Consider the following 22486-nt stretch of genomic DNA (forward strand, 5'->3'; position numbering starts at 1 on the left):
GGAATTCCTTCAGGATAATTAAAACCAATTTCTGTGTCAATAAACACAGATTGCAAGATCTTTCATGTGCAGAGGGGCTGGCTCTGACCTGCAGGCTCTAGGACATTTTTTCTAAGATGGCTTTTCCATAACTGCAGCAGATTTTCACGGACTCATCCAGAGCCTTTCCTAGCCCCGTTATGAAACGATTGGCTGAGGTCAGAGAGATCATCTTACCTTTACTATTTCAACCTAGACACAGGACCACAAGACCACAGTGGCTCTGAACCTAAGGACCAATTCCATTGCCAAAGCCCTTTCACACAGACCTATAGGTAAGAGAACTTGAATGGAATTCTTATTACAGAATTTGACTGTTACTAGTCTTCACTTATCACTACTCTTCCAGGGTTCACAGTGATTTTCAACTGAAGAATTATTAATTTGACTTCAAAGTAAAAGGAAGAACTCAGGTAGGTATTTATTACACTGATACCCACAGTCTTGTTCTTTGCACCCAATAGATACTCTATGAATTGTTTTTCACCATAATGACAGCTTTATTGTTTCTATTGTGTAAACAATGTTTGTATATATTGAAACTGTCATACATTAGAAAATATAAATATTAAGAATTAAGATTTCATCAGCCTGAGATAACCATTATTAATAATCTACTAGCCATTCTTTCCATGGAATTCTTTATGTACACGCACAGAAGTTTATGGAAAAGGAATCATATTATACATGCTCCTCTTATCATGGATGTGGCTACCTTCAACTTTGTAATAGTCCTATTTATGTATTTATGTATTTATTTTTTCTCTCCTCCCCTTATAACCCAATGTTAATAAACTTTTATATATTTTTTCATAGTTATATCATCATATACCAACTTGGATAGCATGAATGAGGTTTCATTTGCTCAATCAATGCCTGAAGGGTTAAAGAGTAAAATAAAAAAACAAACACATAAACAAACAAATGAGTGAAAGAATAGGCTATGCTCTTAATTAGCTGGTATAATTTCCAAGTGGCTGCAATATAGCACATCTTTAAATTCCAGTTGGGGGTAGGAGAATCTAGCTTGAACATGTCTGGATAGAGCTGTAAGTTTAAGCTCCTGAGTAAAGAATATGTACCTGGCTGCTGTCCTAACTACAGAGATATTACCAATCTATTCTCCTACTCAAATCAAGTTCAAAACCACTTACTAAGCACCTGTGTGCAAATCACTGCACTGTTCTCTATAGAATAAACTAAGGAAGTAAAGGTGTGAGGAATGTCTTCCAGGAGTTTCTTTCTAGCTGGAGAGAAAATGTGCAGGCCCCCTTCTTTCTGGCGGGCTACCTGAACTTGGATTTTGGTGTCCACATTCATGAAATGGGGATAATACCTACATATCACAGAACTGTTGTTATGATTAAAAAACTCAAGGAATTGAGAAAGAAATTCATAGGAAAATGAAGATTCAAAGCAGGCCATGTAGGTCCCAGTAAAAGGGAAATGGTGCATACAGAAGCAGGGAGCAGGGATGGCCTGGGGGCACTGAGGATGCAGCACAAGCCCGTATGGTTGGTTTGGACATCAGTTAGGAGGCAAGCTGGGAGATGAGGGAACAGGCAGGAAACAGTAAGGTTTACAGCACAGGAGAAAATGGTCAATGGCCCAATCTTCTTAAAGGGCCAAGCACAAGTAGGAAAATAGTGTTTTGCCTTTTCAGCACGTACCAATGTCTAGATCAAGGCTGTCCAAATGAGTGATTCAAAAGCAACCTGCTTGTCAAATAACTGGAAAAAGAAAAAACCTAGCCCACATAACGGGCTTAAATCCAAGTTTCTAAGACTTATAGGAAAAATTCTGATCAGAAAATTTCCATCTCAAATTGTGCTGAGGAAGCTTAGGGACTGAGTAAGCATGCTGGCAGCAGAAGCACAGTATGATAATCAGACTGCTTTTGGGTTTTTTTTCACCACAGTGCACAGAGTTCTTTAGGTCCTGGGGAGACCTCAGCAAGTCTTTGATCTGTGACCCTGAAAGGGGTCACAGAACCTATAGGGAAATACACCTCATTCACACATGGCACTGCACCAAAAATCTTCCCCCTACATCCTATCAAGTGACCAGAGAGCTCTGATTTTCAAAGCATAGTATGTTAGTTTCATCCAGCTAATCCTACAGAACTAGGATGGGATTAGATATTGGTCACTGTAAGAGATGTCAGCCGGAAGCACTGAACTGTCCCAGTCTTTTCTGTTGGCTCAGGGTTTCAGGGCAGCTCTTCTCCATTTCCCTCCCACCCCCGTCCTATTTCTTTTTCTTTTTCTTTTTTTTTTTTTTTAATTAGTGCCAGTGATGAATTCCTGGAAGCATCCTCACATGGATCTGTGTTGCCCTAATCAATACTCACTCTCTCACCCCATCCCACCTGCCCTAGCTTCCCAGGCAGAAGAGAAAGGAGAGGAGAGGTAGACTTTAATATTACAATCCCAAATTATTATTGAAACTTCATGTTTCTAGAAGATGCTTGAATACTTAGTCCTCTGAGGAAGCAACTGGATACCCTATTGACTATCACAAATCTTTATCCATTTAAGTGACCATCCATCCACCCACCCAGCCATATATCCTTTAAACTTTGTAAAAATTTTAAATTAAAAAAAACGTTCCAAAGAACTTAATATTCTCAGTTCGCTACCTCAAGATACTTCACAGGGAGAAAAATGCCCAAATTCCAAACAAAATGGATTGAGACCTCAAATCAACTCCTACCTATAATCTCCAGTGACTGCTGAAATGCAGACAGCCCATATATTTTGACAAGGGACTAAAATCACTCACTAAAAATCAAATCCCACTGGTAGTTTCTAAGATTTATACTTTTCAATTCCATGAAATCATGCACCGAACTTTTGGAGGAAAACTAGAGATGTCTGCAAGTCTTAAGCCAATGATAAAGTTTAGTTTCTTCATATTTATCTGAGTTCAAGTTGCACTCAACCACACACGGTATTAACAGGGTAAAAAGGTAGCACAGCTTTCAGAAATGACAAATTTGAACCCCAGGAGAGGCCAGCTCATTAAACAACCATGCTAGTTGTCATAGTAGGTCACTCTTTCTTTGAAGTCACCTACTTATCAGTTTGAGGAAAATTAACATTTCTGGGTCACCAGGTTCCATATACTTATCTACAACTGATGCCCTGGAACCATGAATGTCATTTTAGTTAATATAGGTGGGCAACTAAATCCCAGGGAACAAGCTACTCACCCATGTATTTAATGGTAGTGGCTGAGAATTGAGATTGCCTCCCTTCTCAGAATGGGTAAAAGTACTTGGGCTTTGGGGAAGGACAAGGGCAAAGGAGAAAATTAAAGTTCAATGGTTCTATCTTTATCCATTTTTTTCTAATCTTCACCTGCACAAATTCCCTCTGGAAAACTGTGACAATGTGAGGCAGAGGCAAAATATAGACCAAAACATGGTGCGAGGGGCCACAGCAACTGCAAAGGTCTTCCTTGGTCAAGTTTTGTAGAAAGCATTTTATTAATACTATCTAGAAACCTAATTGTTCCTATCAAGAAACTTATTTATGTGTACCATTTAACCCAGCAATCTGGACTCTAGAAACTTGCCCTAAGAAAATAACTAGGGATGATTTCGATTCATGCAATTATTTATCACACAATTATTACAGCAAAATATTGGAAATAATCTACACTTCAAGCATTAGGTGAATGGCAGAATTCTGTTTCAACTATAAGATGTTATGGAAGAATGCTCACAGTATTATTTGGAACCAAAACAAAACAACAGATAGGATACCATTTTACATATAATTCCAGTATTAATCCATCCCTTTCTCTTTTCTTTGACACACACACACACACACACACACACACACACACACACACACAGCCTGGAAGAGAATACAATGAAAATATTTGTAATGATTATGTTTGGGGCTAGAGGTAAATTCGGTTTTCTTTATTACACTTTTCCTTACAGTTCATGTTTTCATCAGTGAGCATATATTTTGTTCCCACAGCCTTTTTACTTTTTCTACATAGTATTTAATAAGATTTATATTCATATTCTTATATTTGTGTTTATTTCATGGATATCTCCCCAACAGAATGTAAGTTCTATGAGGGTAGGGTCTTTGTTTTTTTATTGTTTTCCTATTTTTAGCATGGTACCTAGTATATAATATTTTTATTTTTTAATGTTTATTTATTTATTTATTTATTTATTTTTAATGTTTATTTTTGAGACAGAGAGAGACAGAGCATGAATGGGGGAGGGGCAGAGAGAGAGGAAGACACAGAATCGGAAGCAGGCTCCAGGCTCTGAGCCATCAGCCCAGAGCCTGACGCGGGGCTCGAACTCCCGAACCGTGAGATCGTGACCTGAGCTGAAGTCGGACGCTCAACTGACTGAGCCACCCAGGCGCCCCTAATGTTTATTTTTGAAAGAGGGACAGAGCATGAGTGGGGGAAGGGCAGATAGAGGGAGACACAGAATCTGAAGCAGGCTCCAGGCTCTGAGCTGTCAGGACAGAGCCAGAAGTGGGGATTGAACTCAAGAACCGCAAGGTCATGACCTGAGCTTAAGTCAGATGCTTAACTGACCAGCCACCCAGGTGCACCAATAATAAATATTTTTTTTAAATGACTACGGCATGAACTCTGTGGGACACCACTAAAAGAGGTGTGGTTATGTGCAGGGTTCCTAATGGGCTATTAAACAGTCTGTTATGTGTCTAGCTTCTAGCTCATGTCCTCAAACAACATGCCATTTTCCTCACGTACTTTTGCCTAATGTCATGCAAGACCTCCTTCTCCATGAGGACAGCCTTTGCCATTCCTCATCACCTGTCAGAATCCCACCAAGTCCCCGCTTTGACCATAAGCCATTCCTATTCAGGAAAGCTTCTGTCTAGCACTTACTGCCACCAATGACTTGGAAGACCAACGTTTTTTTAATTTCTCATGGGTTCCAAATTTTGTCTTTAGAATGGGCGGTCAGCAAACTACCAGGCATGGGCTACCACCTGAATTTGTAAATCAAGTTTCGCTACAATAAAGCCATGTCCATAAGCAGCAATGGCAGAGCTGAGTAGCTGGGACATAGACTGTATGGTTGGCAAAACCTAAAGTGTTTGTTAACTGGCTCTTTATAGGAAAGTTTATCAACTTCTGTTCTAGAATATCTATATACTTGTGCAAAGTGGAAATGATACCAAATTACTATCCTATTAGATGTTTATTCTAACCTAAAGCATATGTCTGAGAGTTTTGTAAAAAAAGGTTATTGTAATATCTCTGTATTTGTTCTTAAGAACGTACATTTTTGTGTCAGACACACCACCATTTTAAATCCTGAGTTTGCCAACTGACCCTGGGGAGATCACACAAATATTCTAAGCCCCAGTTTCACTGTCAGTGGAATAGGAGCCTATCCCTGTATTTCCTTAGTAATCATCTAAGAAGTGATATTTGCCAGGCTCTGCACTGGGAAATGGGGATTGGGAAATGGTGAAAAGGACCTAAAGTCTCACTCAATTAAGCTTTAATTGTACATACTTCTGAGGTTTTCTCTGAGGATTAAATGATCCAGACACACACACATATGCACGTATCTGTATCATATATATATATATATATATATATATATATACACATCAATATAGTGCACAATATATACATACATGCATAATATGTAGTACATCATGTAGAACATACATAGCATACTTAACTCAATTCTTGGTATACTGGAAGCACTCAGTCCATGGTGGCTCTTCCTCCTCACCATAATTAAAACAGAGGCCCTTTTAACAGACTGGATGAAAAAGGCCTTCAGCTGACTCTCTAAAACGGGCCTCTATACTCTATACTCACATGCACTACACACACAGCTAACTTAGCAGGCTAATCCCTGGGACACAGGCATACTCCTGTTTCCTCTGGCTGAGATACATGTTTACTCCAAGCCAGTTCTGTTTGTTCCCATATCTCTTGATGTCAGTTACAGTTGTTATTTAATCAAATATCATGGAAGGTGATGGAAGGAACGGTGTGGAAAGGAAGAAAAGGATTATTTCGTATGAAAACTAAGTCGGATGCTTTCAAAAAGTGACAGAATTGTCAAATTAAATATGGTAGACAGAAGAGATGGGGGACAATCATAAAAATCTAGAAGGATCTGTGCTAAGATTGCTTCTCAGGTGTATACCGTCATTCAGCCTCAAGGAAACCAAACTCAGACAGGGTCTTTGCAATTTTGGGTGTGGTTTAAGAAAAATATAAGCCTCAGTCAACAGACTCATATTCAAAGATGAAGTCTTGATTCTTCAATAGACTCTTTATCAAAATTAGGCAATGCAATTTAAAATAGCATTAAAAAATTTTTTTTTCTGCCTTAGTTCTTCCAATTGATCATCAACCATTGGTCCCAAGTACATGGAGTAAGAGAGGGATTCTTTTGTATTTAATTCTCGCATATAAATAATAGCATGCTAGCAAGGGGCAAGTTGCTTCAACCACTGCCATATTTTGTAAGTAAAAGAAATCATCAGAGACAGAGTGACCCGTCCAAGGCCACAGAATCAATACTGCTGGAGGTGATTCCAGAGCCACGTGGGGTCTGATTCTACCCCCTCAGCCACCTGGTGTAACTGAGAGGCAAACGCAGCACAGACGCCGAAGCTTTGAGAAGGACAGAGTATCCCCTGCCAAATAGATGGAACGAAGCTTGACAACAAGAACTTTTATTTCACCATATTCACCAGCACAACCAGCCATAGCAGCTGGTGATAAATACAGAAAGTCAACTTTGTTTGACATGATGACTTTCCTTTCCTATGACAGTCAAAGAGATTGGAGCCTTCCTGATTTCTGAAAGAACAGGTTCACATGGGATTCCTAACCCCCTCCGTGGGGTGTACAACAGCAGGGGAGCCATTTTATTGTGCCTGTCAGATCATGTCACCGAGAGCCCAGCCTCACCAATTGGCACTCGCTCTTCTCTGTCAGTGCAGCAAGATGAGCAGTGCCCTGATCACCAGATGGTTATTTGTTCCACCAGCCACCTTTGCTGCATCCCTGATTCACTCCAGCCCAGGACAGTCTCCAGCATTCACGCTGCAAGGCAGCTCCTGCCAACAACGTTGCCAAATGGCTCCTCTCAAAGTCATGGGCTGCCCAGACAGACTGGCTCTTCCATCTGCAGCAGCTTTTGGCAAAGACATGCTTCCCTTTCTGGCTCCACCTCTTGGCTGCACCAGAGACTTCTTGCCAGAAGGATGATCTGACCCATCAGTTCCTACAGCCAAGCCTGGAGTTTCAGGGCCATTTAAAGCCTAAGCCTGTGTCCCCCACACTGTTGAGCACAATGTCTCAACAGACCCAAGAGATCTAAATGACACCGTGGGTCAATACAAAGTGCATCACAGAAACTTAGAGCCACAAAAATCTATGGGGAGCATGCCACCCCTCCCCCATTTTCAGCCTCACTTCAGGAGATTAGGAAACGGAAGCCCACAGAGTATAAGTAACTAATTATGACAGCAGGACCGGGAATAACACCCAGGTCTTCTGATGTGCATTCTACATCACTGCATAAGATGCTTCTAATGTTCCCTCTGTTTATTTTCAAAATCTTGATAATAATTGGACCCTGTGTATTGGTACTGATTCAAAATAGTACTTTTTTAGAAGAATGAATGATCTTTTCCCTGTGTCAACATCATGACTTCTGTTTTAAACAGGTGTGTCCAGGGGTGCATGGGTGGCTCAATTGGTTGAGTGTCCGACTCTTGATCTTGGCTCAGGTCAAGATCTCATAGTTGTGATATCAAGCCCTGCCTTGGGCTCCACACTGAGCATGGAGCTGCTTGGGATTCTCTCTCTCCCTCTCTCTCCTTGGCTCACACTCTCTCAAAAGAAAGCAATAACCATTAAAAAAATATAAACAGGTGTATCCAGACACCACAATGATGGACCCAGAAGTGACTTCTGTTCTGCCACTTACTAGAGGGTGACCTTGGACAAGTAATAATCTCATTCTGCTTCAGCTTTTTACTTAAAGGGGTCTAAGGACAGTATCAACCTATAGACTTGTGAGTACTAAACAAGAAAAACACTATAAAACTTCAAGTTTGTTCCTGGCACATAGTAAGCCATCCACAACTGCCACCAATCAACCTTATTCTTTATTAACACTCAAATTCAAAATCGTTATAGAATATACAGTGCTGTGCACATGTTAGTAGATAGGACAGCTAAGGTTACATGGCTTATCCAAGGTTTACTAGAGAAGAAGTGAAGGGCCAGAGATTCCTTCTTTGCTTATTCTTTGCTGAGGAATAGGAACCAACATTTTGGCTTTCAAGATGGTAAAGTCATTATATGCTAACTAATTTGGATATAAATTTAAAAAAATAAAATTTTAAAAAAAGATGGTAAAGTCAGGAAGATTCAAAGAGAACCTTTGAACACAAACAGTATATAGACAGATCGAGAGTCACCACAGCATAGTATGTAATATAAAGAGTAAAAATAACTTTCCATCCTTCCACAAGGGAACTACTAAATCAACTATGATACAGTCATACCACAGGGCACTATGTAGCCATTAAAAAGAACAAGTCCAGTGTAGCTGTCCTGACATGGAAAGATCTTTCAGATACATCTCTGAGTGGGAGAATAAACAAAGTGTAAACAGAACAAGCAGTATGCATTCAGTTATGCAAACAAACAACCCCTCTCCCAGTGTACATGTGCATATGTATATTTAAATGTATGAAAATACATACAAAGGGGGCCATTCTTGACTATTCACAGTGCTAACTCTGGGCAGGGAAGTGGAACGAGTGTGGGGATAGAGGGTGATTCATGCTGTGCTTTGTCTACTGCCTTTTTAAAAAAATATATCTGTTTTAAGTTTAAACTTTTTTAATGTTTATTTATTTTTGAGAGTGAGAGCGAGAGCAAGAGAGAGAGAGAGAGAGAGAGAGAGTGAGCACATGAGCAGGGGAGGGGTGGAGAGAGAGAGGGAGACACAGAATCCAAAGCAGGCTCCAGGCTCTGAGCTGTCGGCACAAAGCCTGACACTGGGCTTGAACTCACAGACCGCCAGATTGTGACCTGAGCCGAAACCAAGAGTCAGACACTTAACCAACTGAGACACCCCGGAACCCCTTAAAGATTTAAAAAAATTTTTTTAGGTAATCTCTACACTCAACATGGGGCTCAAACCTACAGCTCCCCAAGATCAAGAGTCACATGTTCTACTCACTAAGCCAGCCAGGTGTCCCTGCTTTGTCTACTTCTGTAATGCTGGAATCCTTTCAAATAAGAAGGCACGTATGTATTATTTGCCTGATTAATATAAAGACACAGAAGAGAATGTCAATGACAAGAACACCAGTGTTGTGAACCAACCGACCTCCTAACGTGGGTGTCTCTGGCCCCAGCTTGACTTCCGCAAACTTAAAGGAGCAATGTTACTCTCCTCAAATTTCTTATATAGCTCTCCTCTTCGGTACAACACCTCCTGTTAATATTTTGTACTTAAGGATCCAAGTTTTGTCTTTCAGACCACCTACGAGGGCTCAGCATCTTGCTGCCGATATAGTCTCCATGAGAACTGTTTAGAGCTTGTCCACCCTCCACATCTTTATGTGTCTGCTGAGGGTCCCAGAGATGAGCCCCTACATTAAGTGGAGGAGGTGGCCTGCCATTCTGTGATGACTTCAGGCCCATTACTGAATGGATTCACAGCAGTGCAATCAGAAATGCATATGCAGGAGGCGGCTGCCAGTCCCCCAGCATCAAGCTTAGCACAGGTAAGGTATTCTTTGGCACATACCTTCTAGAAGACTCTCCTTTCTGGGCTTAAAATCCTGCCCTCTGAGGTTCCTCCGGACCCTTAGATACCATGCATTGTTCTGCCCCTTGCCCACAGAAGCCCCTTCATTTCTCTACATTTGCTGTAAGCAATCAGGTCTCTTTCTTCTGAAGCAAAGAACTGAGAGTCTGACTCCCCCTCTGCACACCTATCCCTTTCTGTTACCATGACCCCTTCTCCAACATGAATACGAATTAGTTTTCTGTGGATTTCACACATGGAGATCCTACCATCATCATTCCCCACTCTTTCCACAGTGAACTTGCAACAGAAGAATTCAAGGGCTCCTGGATTATTCCAGACAAAATTCCTAGAGATCTCGTAAAAACAATTTGCTTCCGATGCAATAGTTATGTCAGATTTGGTCTTTTCTATTTTTTTTTTAATTTTTTGAATGTTTTACTTTTATTTTTGAGTGAGAGAAAGAGAAAGAGACAGAGAGAAACAGAGTGCAAGTGGGAGAAGGAGACATAGAATCCAAAGCAAGCTCCAGGCTCTGAGCTGTCAGTACAGAGTCTGATGCAGGGCTCGAACCCATGAACCACAAGATCATGACCTGAGCTGAGTAGGATGCTCAACCAACTGAGCCATCCAAGCACTCCAGATCTGGTCTGTTCTGATTTCCAGCCCAATTCTAGAGTTCTGCTGGAAAGGCAAAAGAAGGCAAATTGGTGGTAAAGATAACAAGTTTGGTGAAAGCAATCTGACTAATGGAGGATGAGGCAAATAGCATAGGTGAGCCTGTCTGGCCAAAAACAAGGCCTCAGACACCTCCACATTTATACGCAAAGGACAACTGCCATCAACAGCTGCCTCTATCCATTCCTTTTCCTGCCTTAGCCAACTATAGGAATTGCCACCAGTTCTGGAGAATGGGTGTCCAGAAGGCCCAGTGGAGCTATCCCAGCACAACCTGGGAACTGCATTATTAACATCCTACACTAGGAGTGAGGGACATGGAGAAGGGTATTAAAACCCAGCTAATTCTCACAATTTGCGCAGTTCCATAAATATTTTCCTTCTTTCCTTACAGAGTAGAATACAACTAGAAGAGATGATCGGCTAAGGACTCTGACACAAGGTAGAGGAGTTCAACTTCCTCCCTGTGGGATAATGGAGAAGACCCAGACATGTGCACTGCCCTTCTAGAAAAAGATGAGACAAGTCAATCTAGCAGCACTGAACATGTACCATGGGGATATATGCCAAAGAGAGAGTATAACCTTCATTTCCCTTCCTAAAATCCTGACCACAGGCAGTAGGGGTGGGCCAAGAGTACATGCCTCAAGTCCAGGAAATCATGGCGGCCAATCTAGTTCTACCACTTACAAGTATGTGACCTTACTTACACAAGTTTCTGGGGTTCTCCAAAGCTCAAAATCCCTTATTCTGAAAAATGAGGCTAATGCAACCCTTCTCTTATGGCTGTTCAAAGAGATTAAATGAGTCAACACATGAGAAAACACCTAGGAAAATGCCTGGAATGGACAGCACGTGAGAAACCTCAGTTCTCTCCCCTCAGCTAAGTGCTGAAATTAGACTCTTAGTTTCTTCGTAAATGCAAATGCCAGAGTCTAGGAATGTCAGTCTACAGCTGTGCTCTTTTCATTGAGCCTTACCAATATTTTGACAGGACTGGCCTAATATTATTCACCCCAGGTTCATTGGCATGTTTCTGACCAGCCCTCATAAAGGGCTTGAGATTGCCCCTGGGGACCTGGATGCTAATAATGAATACTTGCTAGTGATTTTCAATGCAGTCTGGTTATTATATTTGGTAGCAGAACATTTCCCATCCCCAGAAAGGTCATTTACAATAGTATAAGGCAGCTTCTTTCCACGTTCCATTTCAGATTTTTCTGAGAATGGCAGAGAACTCAAACATTCATCCATATGCATTGGAAATACTGTTCTGATCTGGCATTTGCATACAAATATCAAAGCAACTTAAGGAACTACAAGGCAGCTTTCCATCATGGGACACCACCTCCTTTTAATTTTTAGTGCCTTCATATCAAAAGCCATTTTCATGTACCTTCCTCGTTTTATTCACCTTCGCTTCCCTCTTGATCATGTGTGAAATGGCGGTGGGGTGGAGGAAGCAGGGACTATTAGTTTCTCACCTTTAGCCTGAGGTTACTCCAAAGCTATGACATATCAGAGATCACACAGGTCTCATTCAAGTTTGGAGACCCTCTAAACTCAACTCACCCTAGACTGGACTCTTCTCATGCCACCACATTGTTGAGAAATGACCATAGAGTGTTATTTGAATAATTTCAGTGTGTGGTTAATGGTGTTTACACCAAGGCATTCCCTTGTGAGGCCCTTTTTGTTACAATTTATACCAAGACAAGATAATCATCCTTGTTGGCTCAAATTCTGCCCTGGTGTGCTCTTCTCCTAGGCATCACATCTATTCACATGGTTTTAAATACTTTCAATATGCTGTAGACATCCCAATTATACATGGTCCCCATCTTTCTTCTGAGCTTTAGACCCAGATATCCAATGGCTTGAGAGTATCACTCTGAGGCTAAATGTCTCACACCAATTACCAAAGTCTTTTTTCCAGTGTCAGTAAAAAGGCCCATTATGTGTCCATTGTCATGGCAAAGTCCTAAAGTTGTCCTTGACACTCATCCCCATTTACTTCTCTATCTCCACCGAATCACACCAAGTAAGTCCTATCCATTCTTCTTCTACAGTGTATCAAAGTCATCTAATTCTCTCCATCTCTACTGCTGCCACTATCCTAGAGTACAGCTGTGGCGTCCCAATTATTTCTTTCACTCCTATTCATTTCCTACCCAGCCCTCTGACCCCACCCTGCATAGCAGCTAGAGGGAGCTTTGAAAAAAACAAACCTGATCATATTTCCCCCTTGATCAAAATCCTTTAATGGCTTTCGATCCATCTTTGGATAAAGTCCAAACTCCTTATGGTCAAGGCTCAATGTGATCTGGTCTCTGAATACCTCTCCAGTCTCTCTTTTGTAACATTTTATTATGAAAATTTTCAAACCGACATCAAACTTGGAAAAAAAATTTACAGTGGCTATCCATTGACAGACCACCTCAATTTTACCATTAACATTTCATACTTGCTATATCATATACCTATCCATTCATCCATCCCTCTATCCTAGCATGGATCTTTCCTGGTTTTGGTGCATTCAAAGTAAACTGCAGGCTTTGGTCTCGTTTTCATTGCTGCTTCCTCTTGTTCCCTATATTCTAGCCACAGGCAGCCTTCTAGTCTTTCAATCCGTCAGACTATTTCATATCTCTGGGCTTGGTACCTATTATCTCTTCTAACTCCAGTCTTTAGCTCTTGTTAATGCCTGACTTATTCTTTAGTTCTCAACTTAAAACTTCCTCTGAGGAGCCTCCCCTAGTCCCCCAAACTAAATTAGATCCACCTTCTTGCATTATATATGATCTCAAAGCATGTTATGCTTTTTCTGTCACTTATCACAATTGGTAACTATGTATTTATTTGCAAAAATATTTAATGTCTGCCTCCTGCACCAGACTAATATCATGTCTGTATTGGACCATGCTGGATCACCTGTGCAGACAGTCAGCTATGTTTGTGGAAGAAATTACAGGCAGAATTAATGAATAATTATATAATAATACATAATAATAAAAAATACATGAAATAAGTAAATTTGTTCTTCTTTTACAATGTGTCAACAATATAGGTTTTGAAAGGCCTCTTAGAGAAGATGGAACTTACTAGCTGCCAGAATACAACCAGCAAGTACATTAAAACAAATTACTCAATGGCAAGATCCATGGGGGGCACTTGAATTGAGAAGAGACTGGTGGGTTTTAGTGACTTCTCTACCATTTCCACTAGCCATTACCCTCAGGATCATCCCAAATCAACACACAATCCAAGGAAAAAGTGTGTTTGCTATGCAAATATAGCTATAACGTATTGAGAACATTAAGGAGGTCTAGCTTTGCTTGAGGTAATGGTATTTAGTGCTTTCCCTTTATTAAATTTTTTTCCTATGGCATAGGTTCTATTGTTATTCCCATTTTACAGTTAAGGAAACTGAGAACAGAATAATTTTAAAACGTGTTCTCTGACTTCCTCTTCTCACCAGATTGCCATTTCTGTAAACTCACCTATAAAAAAATATTTATTCTATCTGTGGCCCCGTGTCAGAGTACGAAAATTAATGTAGATAACTCTCAAAATGCCCTAATGAAGAAAGGGTTTTAGTCAGTTCTAACAAGTCTGAAAAGAAAGAAAGAAATCCACATATAGATCAGAGAGATTTGAGAGATGAAGCCTTGGTTAGGAAACCCAGAGTTCCATATCTGAAACAAAACAAAACAAAACAAAACAAAACAGTAAAAACACTGTGTTGACTTTATTTTTGTAGTCATTCCAACCCCACTTTTCCTCACATATAATCCCATATACACACATTCAAACGATCCTTGCCAAGAATTTTACACCAGATGGGAACACAATTTACATACAACGATAAAACCATTGTGGTCTTCTCATAACAGGAGCTAATGGGTGAAGGAAAGAAAATGAGGCAGTGCAGAATTTCCTCATGGAGGCGCATATGCCTAAAAAAGGTCTTGAGTTTGAAGACAAGCTTTCTGCTTATCTGTGTGACCCTCACAAATGAATACCATCTGTGGGCCTCAGTTGCCCAGTTTCCTTATTTGAAAATGTTAATAGCATCTACTTAGCAGGACTTGGAGCTATTGAAATGCTCTATTTAAAAAGCTCAGCAAGTGCACTGAAAATAGAAGATGCTCAAAGATGTTAACTTTAAAAAGGGAAAAAAGACAGAGGAAGATTGGTGAGGGTGGTAACTTTGATGCCCAGAATAAAAGAGTCATAGGAAATATCTTTAATAAATACACATCATGCAATCTTTTTTCTTCCCCATGGGAGGGAGGGAGGGGAGGGAGGGAGGGGAGGGAGGGGAGGGAGGGAAGGAAGGGAGGGAGGGAGGGAGAGAGACAGAGAGGGAGGAGGGAGAGAGAGAGAAAATAAGAGGGGAGAGCTTGGGTAAAAGTGTCCTTTAGCATTTGCATTGCTCTTAGCTGGCGGAACTTGCCCGCAGCTACCACTTACAATGCAAATTGAGCTTAGAGTCCTTCACACTAACTACACAGCAAAAACCTTTCAGCTTTAAATAGAATACTGCAGTGTGGAATGATCTGAGCAAAGCAAAGAAAAATTCAGGGATAAATGTGAAGGAGATTTTGGAGGAAAAGAAAAAAAACAAAAACCCACCAAACCCTGACATATCTGGCTAGGTAGGAAAATGCCAAAATATTAAAGAATACAAAAGAAAAGCGAAGTCCATAGAAGGACCCAGAAACTAAGGTCAGATTATGGAGGCAGTGGATTTAAGTTAATAAAGGAGGAAGGAACTTTGGGGGCAATCCCTCAACTAACAGGATTTGAGCAAAGACTATTTTGATCTGGTGATCTTTCCTGGTGTACTTGGCACTTCTAAGGTATTCATCAGAAGACAAGGATGGACTATCCCCCCTCTGGCCAGCACCACTGCATGAATGGTTCCTAAAATGAATACATGAAGACCACATCTATTGGGAAAAGAGAACTTCCCTCTCTACCCAACTTCTGCCATTTACATTTTCCAAGTTCCATTTTTTTTTTTTCTTACCAGACTCTCACTAAGATCAAAAAACCTGAAGGTCTACTGTGAAATAAAGGTTTTGTTTAGTTTTCATTGTTACGTGTGTGTGATAGAATTTCCTGAGAGATTGATGTAGAAACATTTGAGAGAGCTCTTTGCTATAAACTCATGCCTCAGTTTTGACTATATGAACCCAGATATTTTAACCAGAATCAGAGTTCCCAAAAACACCATAAAATAAGAACAGAGATTAGGTAATACCTAGGGCCCTGAAAGCACTAAGATGATACTCCTATCATGGCCCTATACACATGGCCCCAATTTGCCCATCTTCCCAGCTCACTAAGTTTCCTGTGTCGGCACTTAGAGGCATAATACAACACAGAAGAAAATACGAAGACAGCCCTTTTTCTTTGTTGTCACAAACAGAAAGAAACATCCCCCCAAAAAACCAATAGACCCAAGGCCAACTTCTGTCTTGGATAACATGCTCAGACACACAGCTAGTCATAATCTACCTGATAAATGAGTCAGTGACAAAGCACTTAAGACTGAGAAAGAACATCTTACAGCCACCTTGTCAGCCTTCAAATAACAAGAATCAGCGAGTATGGTGGTTGTATGGGGGAGGGACAGGCTGAACATCTTAAAAGCCATCTCTAAGCTCCTGAACGCCAGAGCACATACAAGTCTGCTTAATCTGTCTAGCACCATGGACATATTAGGCTGGATGCTTTCCAATAATGATGATGAATGGAGAATATATTTCAACAGCACTGGGCATTCTTTTTAATCTAAAATTTACAGAGATGTTTATGGAAGATGCCACCTTTGCCCCCAAATTGTGTGCCTCTTTATTTCTTTCAGAGTTTGAACTCCTTTCCTACCCCATCCCCATCACATTTTTCCTGGGAGTATTGATCTGATTAAGTATTATAGAAAATTTAGTATCCAAGGATAACAAGAATCATCTTAAATTAACATACCTTGCTACATTTTCCTAAAGCCCTTTCACACACGTTTTCTCACGTGGATATTACAACGTGATAATGCAACACTTCCTATGCGCGGTTAAGGAAAGGGCCTACAGGTAGAAAATGAAAGCGAAGATGTAAAAGTTTGGGCATTTGGGGGGGAAAAATGCCTCTACTCTCTATTCACACACAAAAGGCAGAATGAGATTCCACCTGCTGACTTTCCGTGCCTGCCTGCTAATGTCAGAACACGCTGAGAAAGAGAGAGAGAGAGAGAGAGAGAGAGAGAGAGAGAGAGAGAGACAATTTCACCTCTTGGCAAAGCTCAGCTTACTGAACCCTCTTGCTTTCTGCTGGCTGTTGATTCAGCAGAAACTACTGCTGCAGAATTCATAATGGTGATTTTAAAGGCCCCACTGATCGCATTGCTCGCCCCACGTGTCGGACTCGTTCGCTCGCTGCTGGAAAGCGGTCTCCCCAGCTACCTTTTTAGTTCTTGCTAATGCACCTCCAAGGGGAGAGGGGCTCGCCCCTTTGCAAAAGGCCCTTTGGGCTTCTGATTGTCTGAGCAGGTAACCCGGCCGGAGAGAGAGACGGGCAGGAAATGAAACCATGCCCTCCCTGCAGCCACCGAGAGACACAACATCATTCCGCTCAGGGAGGGGAAGACCTACGATCCTTCCGGGCCCCTTCCTCATCTCCCCCGCAAGACTCCGGCAAACATCTCGGGGGAGGGGTTATCTGCCTTCAGGGGGTCATTTTTCCAGTCGGGAGCCCCACCCTGAAAAGCCTAATCCCCGAGGGCCATTTTAACTCCCGTGGGCGCCGGGTCCACCTGCTGCTGAACGCCGGGCTCGTCTCGCGGAGCCCGGATGGATGTGGGGCGCACCGGCCGCTGCCCCCGCGGGCCGAGCCCCCGCCCCAGCCCCGGGCCCGGAGGAGTCTCCGCCGCTCGGCGCCCAGCTGCCCGCCGAGCCCAGCGATCCGCAACTTGCGCCCCGGCCCCAGCGGCGGAATGCGGCGGGGCTGGCGTTACCTTCGGTCGCATAGCTGTGGTCGCGCAGGAAACTGTTGTTGATTTTGCGGGTATCAATGTCCTCCTCCATTGACAGCAGGCTTACTTGCGTGGGAACCAGAAGCCGGCAGACAAGTATCCATGATCCCTCCCCGCAGCCAGTCTCACAGGAGAGGGGGGCAGGGGAGCCGGTGGGACTGCACCATGGTCCGAGCCTGAGGAGGAGACGGGGAGGCGGAGAGAAAAAAAATAAAAACCCGGCAATGGAGCTGTCACCTCCTCCACTCGGGATCTCCGAGGCTGCGGCGGCTCCTCCCGCGGTGCGCTCACTCCAGCTCCAATTCCCAGCGAGGATGCTGCGCCCGGCTCCGCTGCCGCCGGGTGCCAAGATGCGCCGTGCCCCGAGGGGTCCGGGCCCGCCCGCCGCCCGGGAGGCGCTCACAAGCGGGGCTGGGGAGATGCCCAACAGGTTCCCCACGTTGGCAGCCGCTCCAAAATGCAAAAAAGGTCCCTCCTCCCCCTGGGAGAGCGGGCGGCCGCGACAAAATGGTGCCTTTCTGGACCCGAGCTGCAGTGGCGAGACGGCAGGGGCCGGATTCGGGCTGGCCCGGCCCGGAGCGGGGTGCCGGTCCCACGGGAGGGCGGCTCCGGCCGGCGGGGGTGAGGAAGGCGGCGGGGAGCTGGGCAGGGCGCTGCGGCCGGCGCCAGCGCACTCGCCCTCACACCCACACGCGCGCACTCGCAGCCGCTGCCGCTGCTGCAGGAGGAGGCTGGAGGCGGCTGGTGCATTAAAGGCGAGGCTCCTCCCAACCGCGTCAGCAGCCCCAGGACTCTTCCCCAGCCGCGCTGGTGGCCGAGGCAGAGGCTGCGGCTGCTCTCTGCTGCAGTGGGGCGCACGCAGCCGCGAACCGGCACCTGGGCAGCAAAGCAGAGAGCTGGCGGGTTCACGTGAAAACCAGAGACGCGCTCCGGCAACCGCCCTCCTCCGGCGCCACGCAGCCAAGGGCGGCGTTTTTCTCTAGCCCCCGGAGTCCCCCGCTCGCTGCCGTGCTCCGGACACCTGCGCTTCAGCACCGCAGAGAGAAGTAGGTCCCTCTTGGGTAGGCAGGGAGATTGCATCCAGGTCCCTTTCTGCTCACCCCTGTGCGAGGTCTGCGGTGCCTCAATCAAGTTAAAGGGCGAGGCCTGGGGTTGGAAGCCTCGGCGAGGAGAGAATGGGAAGAAGGGCTGCCATGGCTTAATTGAAGCCTCCTGTGCTAGGAATAGAAAGCAGGGCAGGGGCCAGAACTTTGCTGCCACCACGTCCGACTTCCCCATTCCAAACAGAGTCAACACCCGCTTCTAACTGTGGGCGTCTGTGTCCACACAGGCAGAGGGAAGCAGAGGGCTGACTTACGAAGCTAGCCAACACAGTCACTCTGGAAAAGTCCACCTTCCCTAGCCCTTTGCACTTTGTTTTGGACAAACGCTGCAGGCCGGCTGTAGGTCTTGCTTGTGAACAAGGCACAACCCTGCAGGAACCGCTCACAGTTGCTCCCAACACGGAAGGTGCCTTGGGGCCTGTGCCCACAGAGAGCCACTGCTACCCTGAGGGGACTTCGAGGATCCAATTAATACAAAAAAAGAGGCCTGCCTCCCTGCTTCACCTAGGAGGAAAATGCAAAATTCCCCACCTTCCCCCCCCCCACCCTTTCCCCCACGTTTTCGAAAATTACAAAACCTGTACTTGAAAGAAAATTTGATCACTACTGTTATGAAACCAGTAAACATCACTTACGAACATCACAGCTTCGTAAAGCCAAACTGGAAAAGAAATTTGCCCATTTTTCCACTTGTAGAAGGTATTTGTTTCAGTGGGTGTCGCTGCAGGAAGAGACATCAGCAAACGTCTTGCTCAGTTAAACTCCACAAGTTGAGCTAGATGAGCCCAGAGGGATCTGTGAGTTAATTATATACATACAATGCTTCGGCTCACACAATTTAGGAAGTATTTGCAGTTCAAAAAAATGGGAAAACAAGTTTTTAACCGAGGTTGGGAATCGCCAATAGATTTCCACGGAGAGTGGATGCTTCCGGCAGATGGAAAATGGCACCGTCCCCATCTCCAGAAAGCCAGATGAAGAAGAGAGTAGAAATATTCTTTGATGTAATTTTTAAGGGAAGTTCAGCTTACGATGGATTTCATTTTATGCTCGTCTGGTGGCTAAGCCTCACAGAATTGTTTGACTACTTGTTCAAATTTCACAAATGAAATTCCAGTAACCAATTTAACCCACCACTTCAGCCTCAGCTCATGGTTGGTTCCTCCACATGATGAACTGGACCCATCACCAGGTCTCCGGTGGTCTGCTCACCTGCAGTTACACAGTTCAGCTTCTCTTGCCGATCAGCGTTATGGGGAAGGGGCAGGCAGAGGTGAGAAAACGCTAAGTTCCTCTCAGAGTGGTAAGAAGACAGTGTGCCTTCTGTTGAAATGACTTAAAGGTGTGACAGGAGACCTTGGGACAGTATTTGCAAGTTCTCCCCTTATCTTCCTGGAATGTGGGCTACCTTGGAACAGAGCTGCATGATGAACTGGGTAGGCCCACTGGCCAGGTTTGTGCTTGAGTAGTTTTCCACTCTAACCAATGGGAGAAATATCCCCTGCATAGATTAAGCTTCCTTTTCATGTTTCCAGCAAAATACCTCCTCTATTTATTCAACGATCCCGGAAAAACAGAGAGATCTCCATGGATTAAGTTGACTCCAACATTTCAACTTTGTGGACCACTCTTTTCTGCCATGATCAATGGAGACTAGACCCTGGCTCAAAACCAAAAGGACTGTTGGCTTTGTGCTTGAACACAGTGATGTGCGGTAAAGGAGGTAAGGGTAAAGGTAAGGTAAAGAAGCCCCGTACAATCCTGTGGTGGTAAGAGGATAGTATAGACCATTTCTCAGAAGACCTGCTGAACTTTCTAGTCCTCCAATATGTCAAATTCTTTCCACAAGCTTTTGAAAGTTGCACATGCCATTCCCTAAGCTCCGTCCTCATGTTCTTGGCATTCTCCAGCATGTCAGCTGAACTGTCCCTACTTCTATGAGGCATTACATGACCAGACCACAGTCTCTTCCTCAGGTATTTTCGGTCTCTACATCTTTTTATATTTTTTGGTGGAGGGTGGGGGGGGGGTGAGTCTTCCTCATGGATCACCACATTCTGTAATAGTTGTTTCCTCATTATTATCAACCATTCCTAATATATCTCCTGTATTAAATGTCTGGTGCTTAGTAGGTGCTCAATTATATTTGCTGAATGGATGTAAATAAATATTTCTTCACTGAATTAATTATGGAATTTCTCCAGTTCAGCAAATATTGTAATATTTAGGTTTTATAGCTCAATCCTTATTAAAATTCTTGCAAAACCAAACCAAAACAAACAACACCCAACAACAAAACCTGTTGTGAGGCAGTAATCTTCTACTCTAGTAAGTCCTATTCCAATGGAAGTAATTGTCCTACCCATTCTTATATGTATACAGACCAAAAATATTTACTGAGCAATATATGGGGATCAAGTTAAAACAAAACAGTCCCTTTCTTCACAGAACTGAAATTCTTTCATCTGATCTTAAAACATGAGCTTTCTTAGAGATGCAACAAATGAGTTATCAATCAACAGACTATAGCATAATGTTAAGTGCTGAGGCTCTGATATCAAGCAAAGCTGATGATTCTCTGGCACTTATTATTGTGTCCTTGAGTAAGTTACAAGTTTCCCCTAAGGTATTTTTTAAACCTCTAAATTAGGGAGAAAAAGAATATCTACCTCATGGAGTTACTGTGAGGATTTAATGAGATCGTGGACTGAATGATCTTGGAAAGAACATACTGTTGTTACTTGTTGGATATTTACAATCATCTCACCATCAGTAAGGAACAAATAGAAAAGCACCCACTGTTTCAGCCACTAGAATGGGACTGTATCAGCAATATCCATGCATAAAATATATAGTCAGTCAGCTGTCATGGAACTTAGTGTCTAATTTACAGTTTATGTAAAGGGAGCCATAAGCTACAAAAGGGGCAGAAAACACTTTGAAAGGCTGACTGAATTCACAAAAAAGGCCCGTTACAAATACACAGCCTTCTTAGATTACACAATTCGGCATCAAGGCATGTAGACACGTTCTTTTTTTTTCTCACCCTTGTCATGGCCCCCCTCCTCCAACACTGTCATATACCCTCACCCCGGTTAGGTTAGTGCTGCCTTACACTGAAACCTTTCAGGTCATCCTGTCCAATTAACACAATAAATATCTACAATTTTATTAAAACCTCTGACCTAAGCCAGTCTGGAGATTCTTAATAGAGGCTTTAGGTGTCAGGCAGTCCTGGTTTATCCCAGCTCAGGCATTTATAAATTTCGTGACCTTTGGCAAGTAATTTAACATCTCTGTGCCTCTGTATTTGCAAAGTAGAAGAAAATAATAGAAACTCCTTCACAGGGTTGTTGAGTTGCTGTACAGACAGCCTAACTGCTTACGGCTGAGATGCCACTTCTCCCTCCTAGTGGCTCCTTGGGGTCTCCATCAGCACAGAATTGGAGAGACACACTAAAGGGCATCATTTAAGTGAACAAAAGTGACTTAGAGACCTGAGTTTCACTACCTATCAATCTGTCTTAATGAGCAACTAGAAACTGGGTATAGGAAATTTTACCATCTTGCAAAAAGCCCTCTCTAAGCCACAAAGTCCTTTGGAATTAGGATTACCCTATATACGTGCAGACCTAATCATGTTTCTCTGTTGTGGAATTGTACAAAATCCCTCTCTAGGATCAATAAGCACCGAGTGTTCAACTCTCTGTCTCAGGTGGTTTATATGTTGATTGTCCAGTGGGTAACCTCCTGAGCTTCTAGTGAGGTTTATAATTCCTTTTTTGTGCATGCTACCATAGGTAAGAACACCACACAAGGGAA

General features: G+C 43.2%; 1 protein-coding gene across 11 annotated transcripts in view; it reads right to left on the reverse strand.

Moving 5' to 3' along the window:
* Positions 1–22486, reverse strand: part of PPP2R2B (protein phosphatase 2 regulatory subunit Bbeta) — a 316334-nt gene that overhangs the window by 255636 nt on the left and 38212 nt on the right. For 4 of the 11 annotated variants that reach the window (XM_049649425.1, XM_049649427.1, XM_049649430.1 and 1 more), the window contains one exon: positions 17544–17737. The exons of 5 other annotated variants lie outside the window; for them this stretch is intronic. In XM_049649425.1, coding sequence (XP_049505382.1) covers positions 17544–17737 — 194 coding nt within the window. Of the gene's footprint in view, positions 1–17543; positions 18185–22486 lie in introns of those variants that run through there. 2 more of the 11 variants (XM_049649426.1, XM_049649433.1) reach the window with 2 other exon arrangements.

This window comes from Panthera uncia, assembly GCF_023721935.1.
Source record: "Panthera uncia isolate 11264 chromosome A1 unlocalized genomic scaffold, Puncia_PCG_1.0 HiC_scaffold_17, whole genome shotgun sequence".
Lineage (NCBI taxonomy): Eukaryota > Metazoa > Chordata > Mammalia > Carnivora > Felidae > Panthera > Panthera uncia.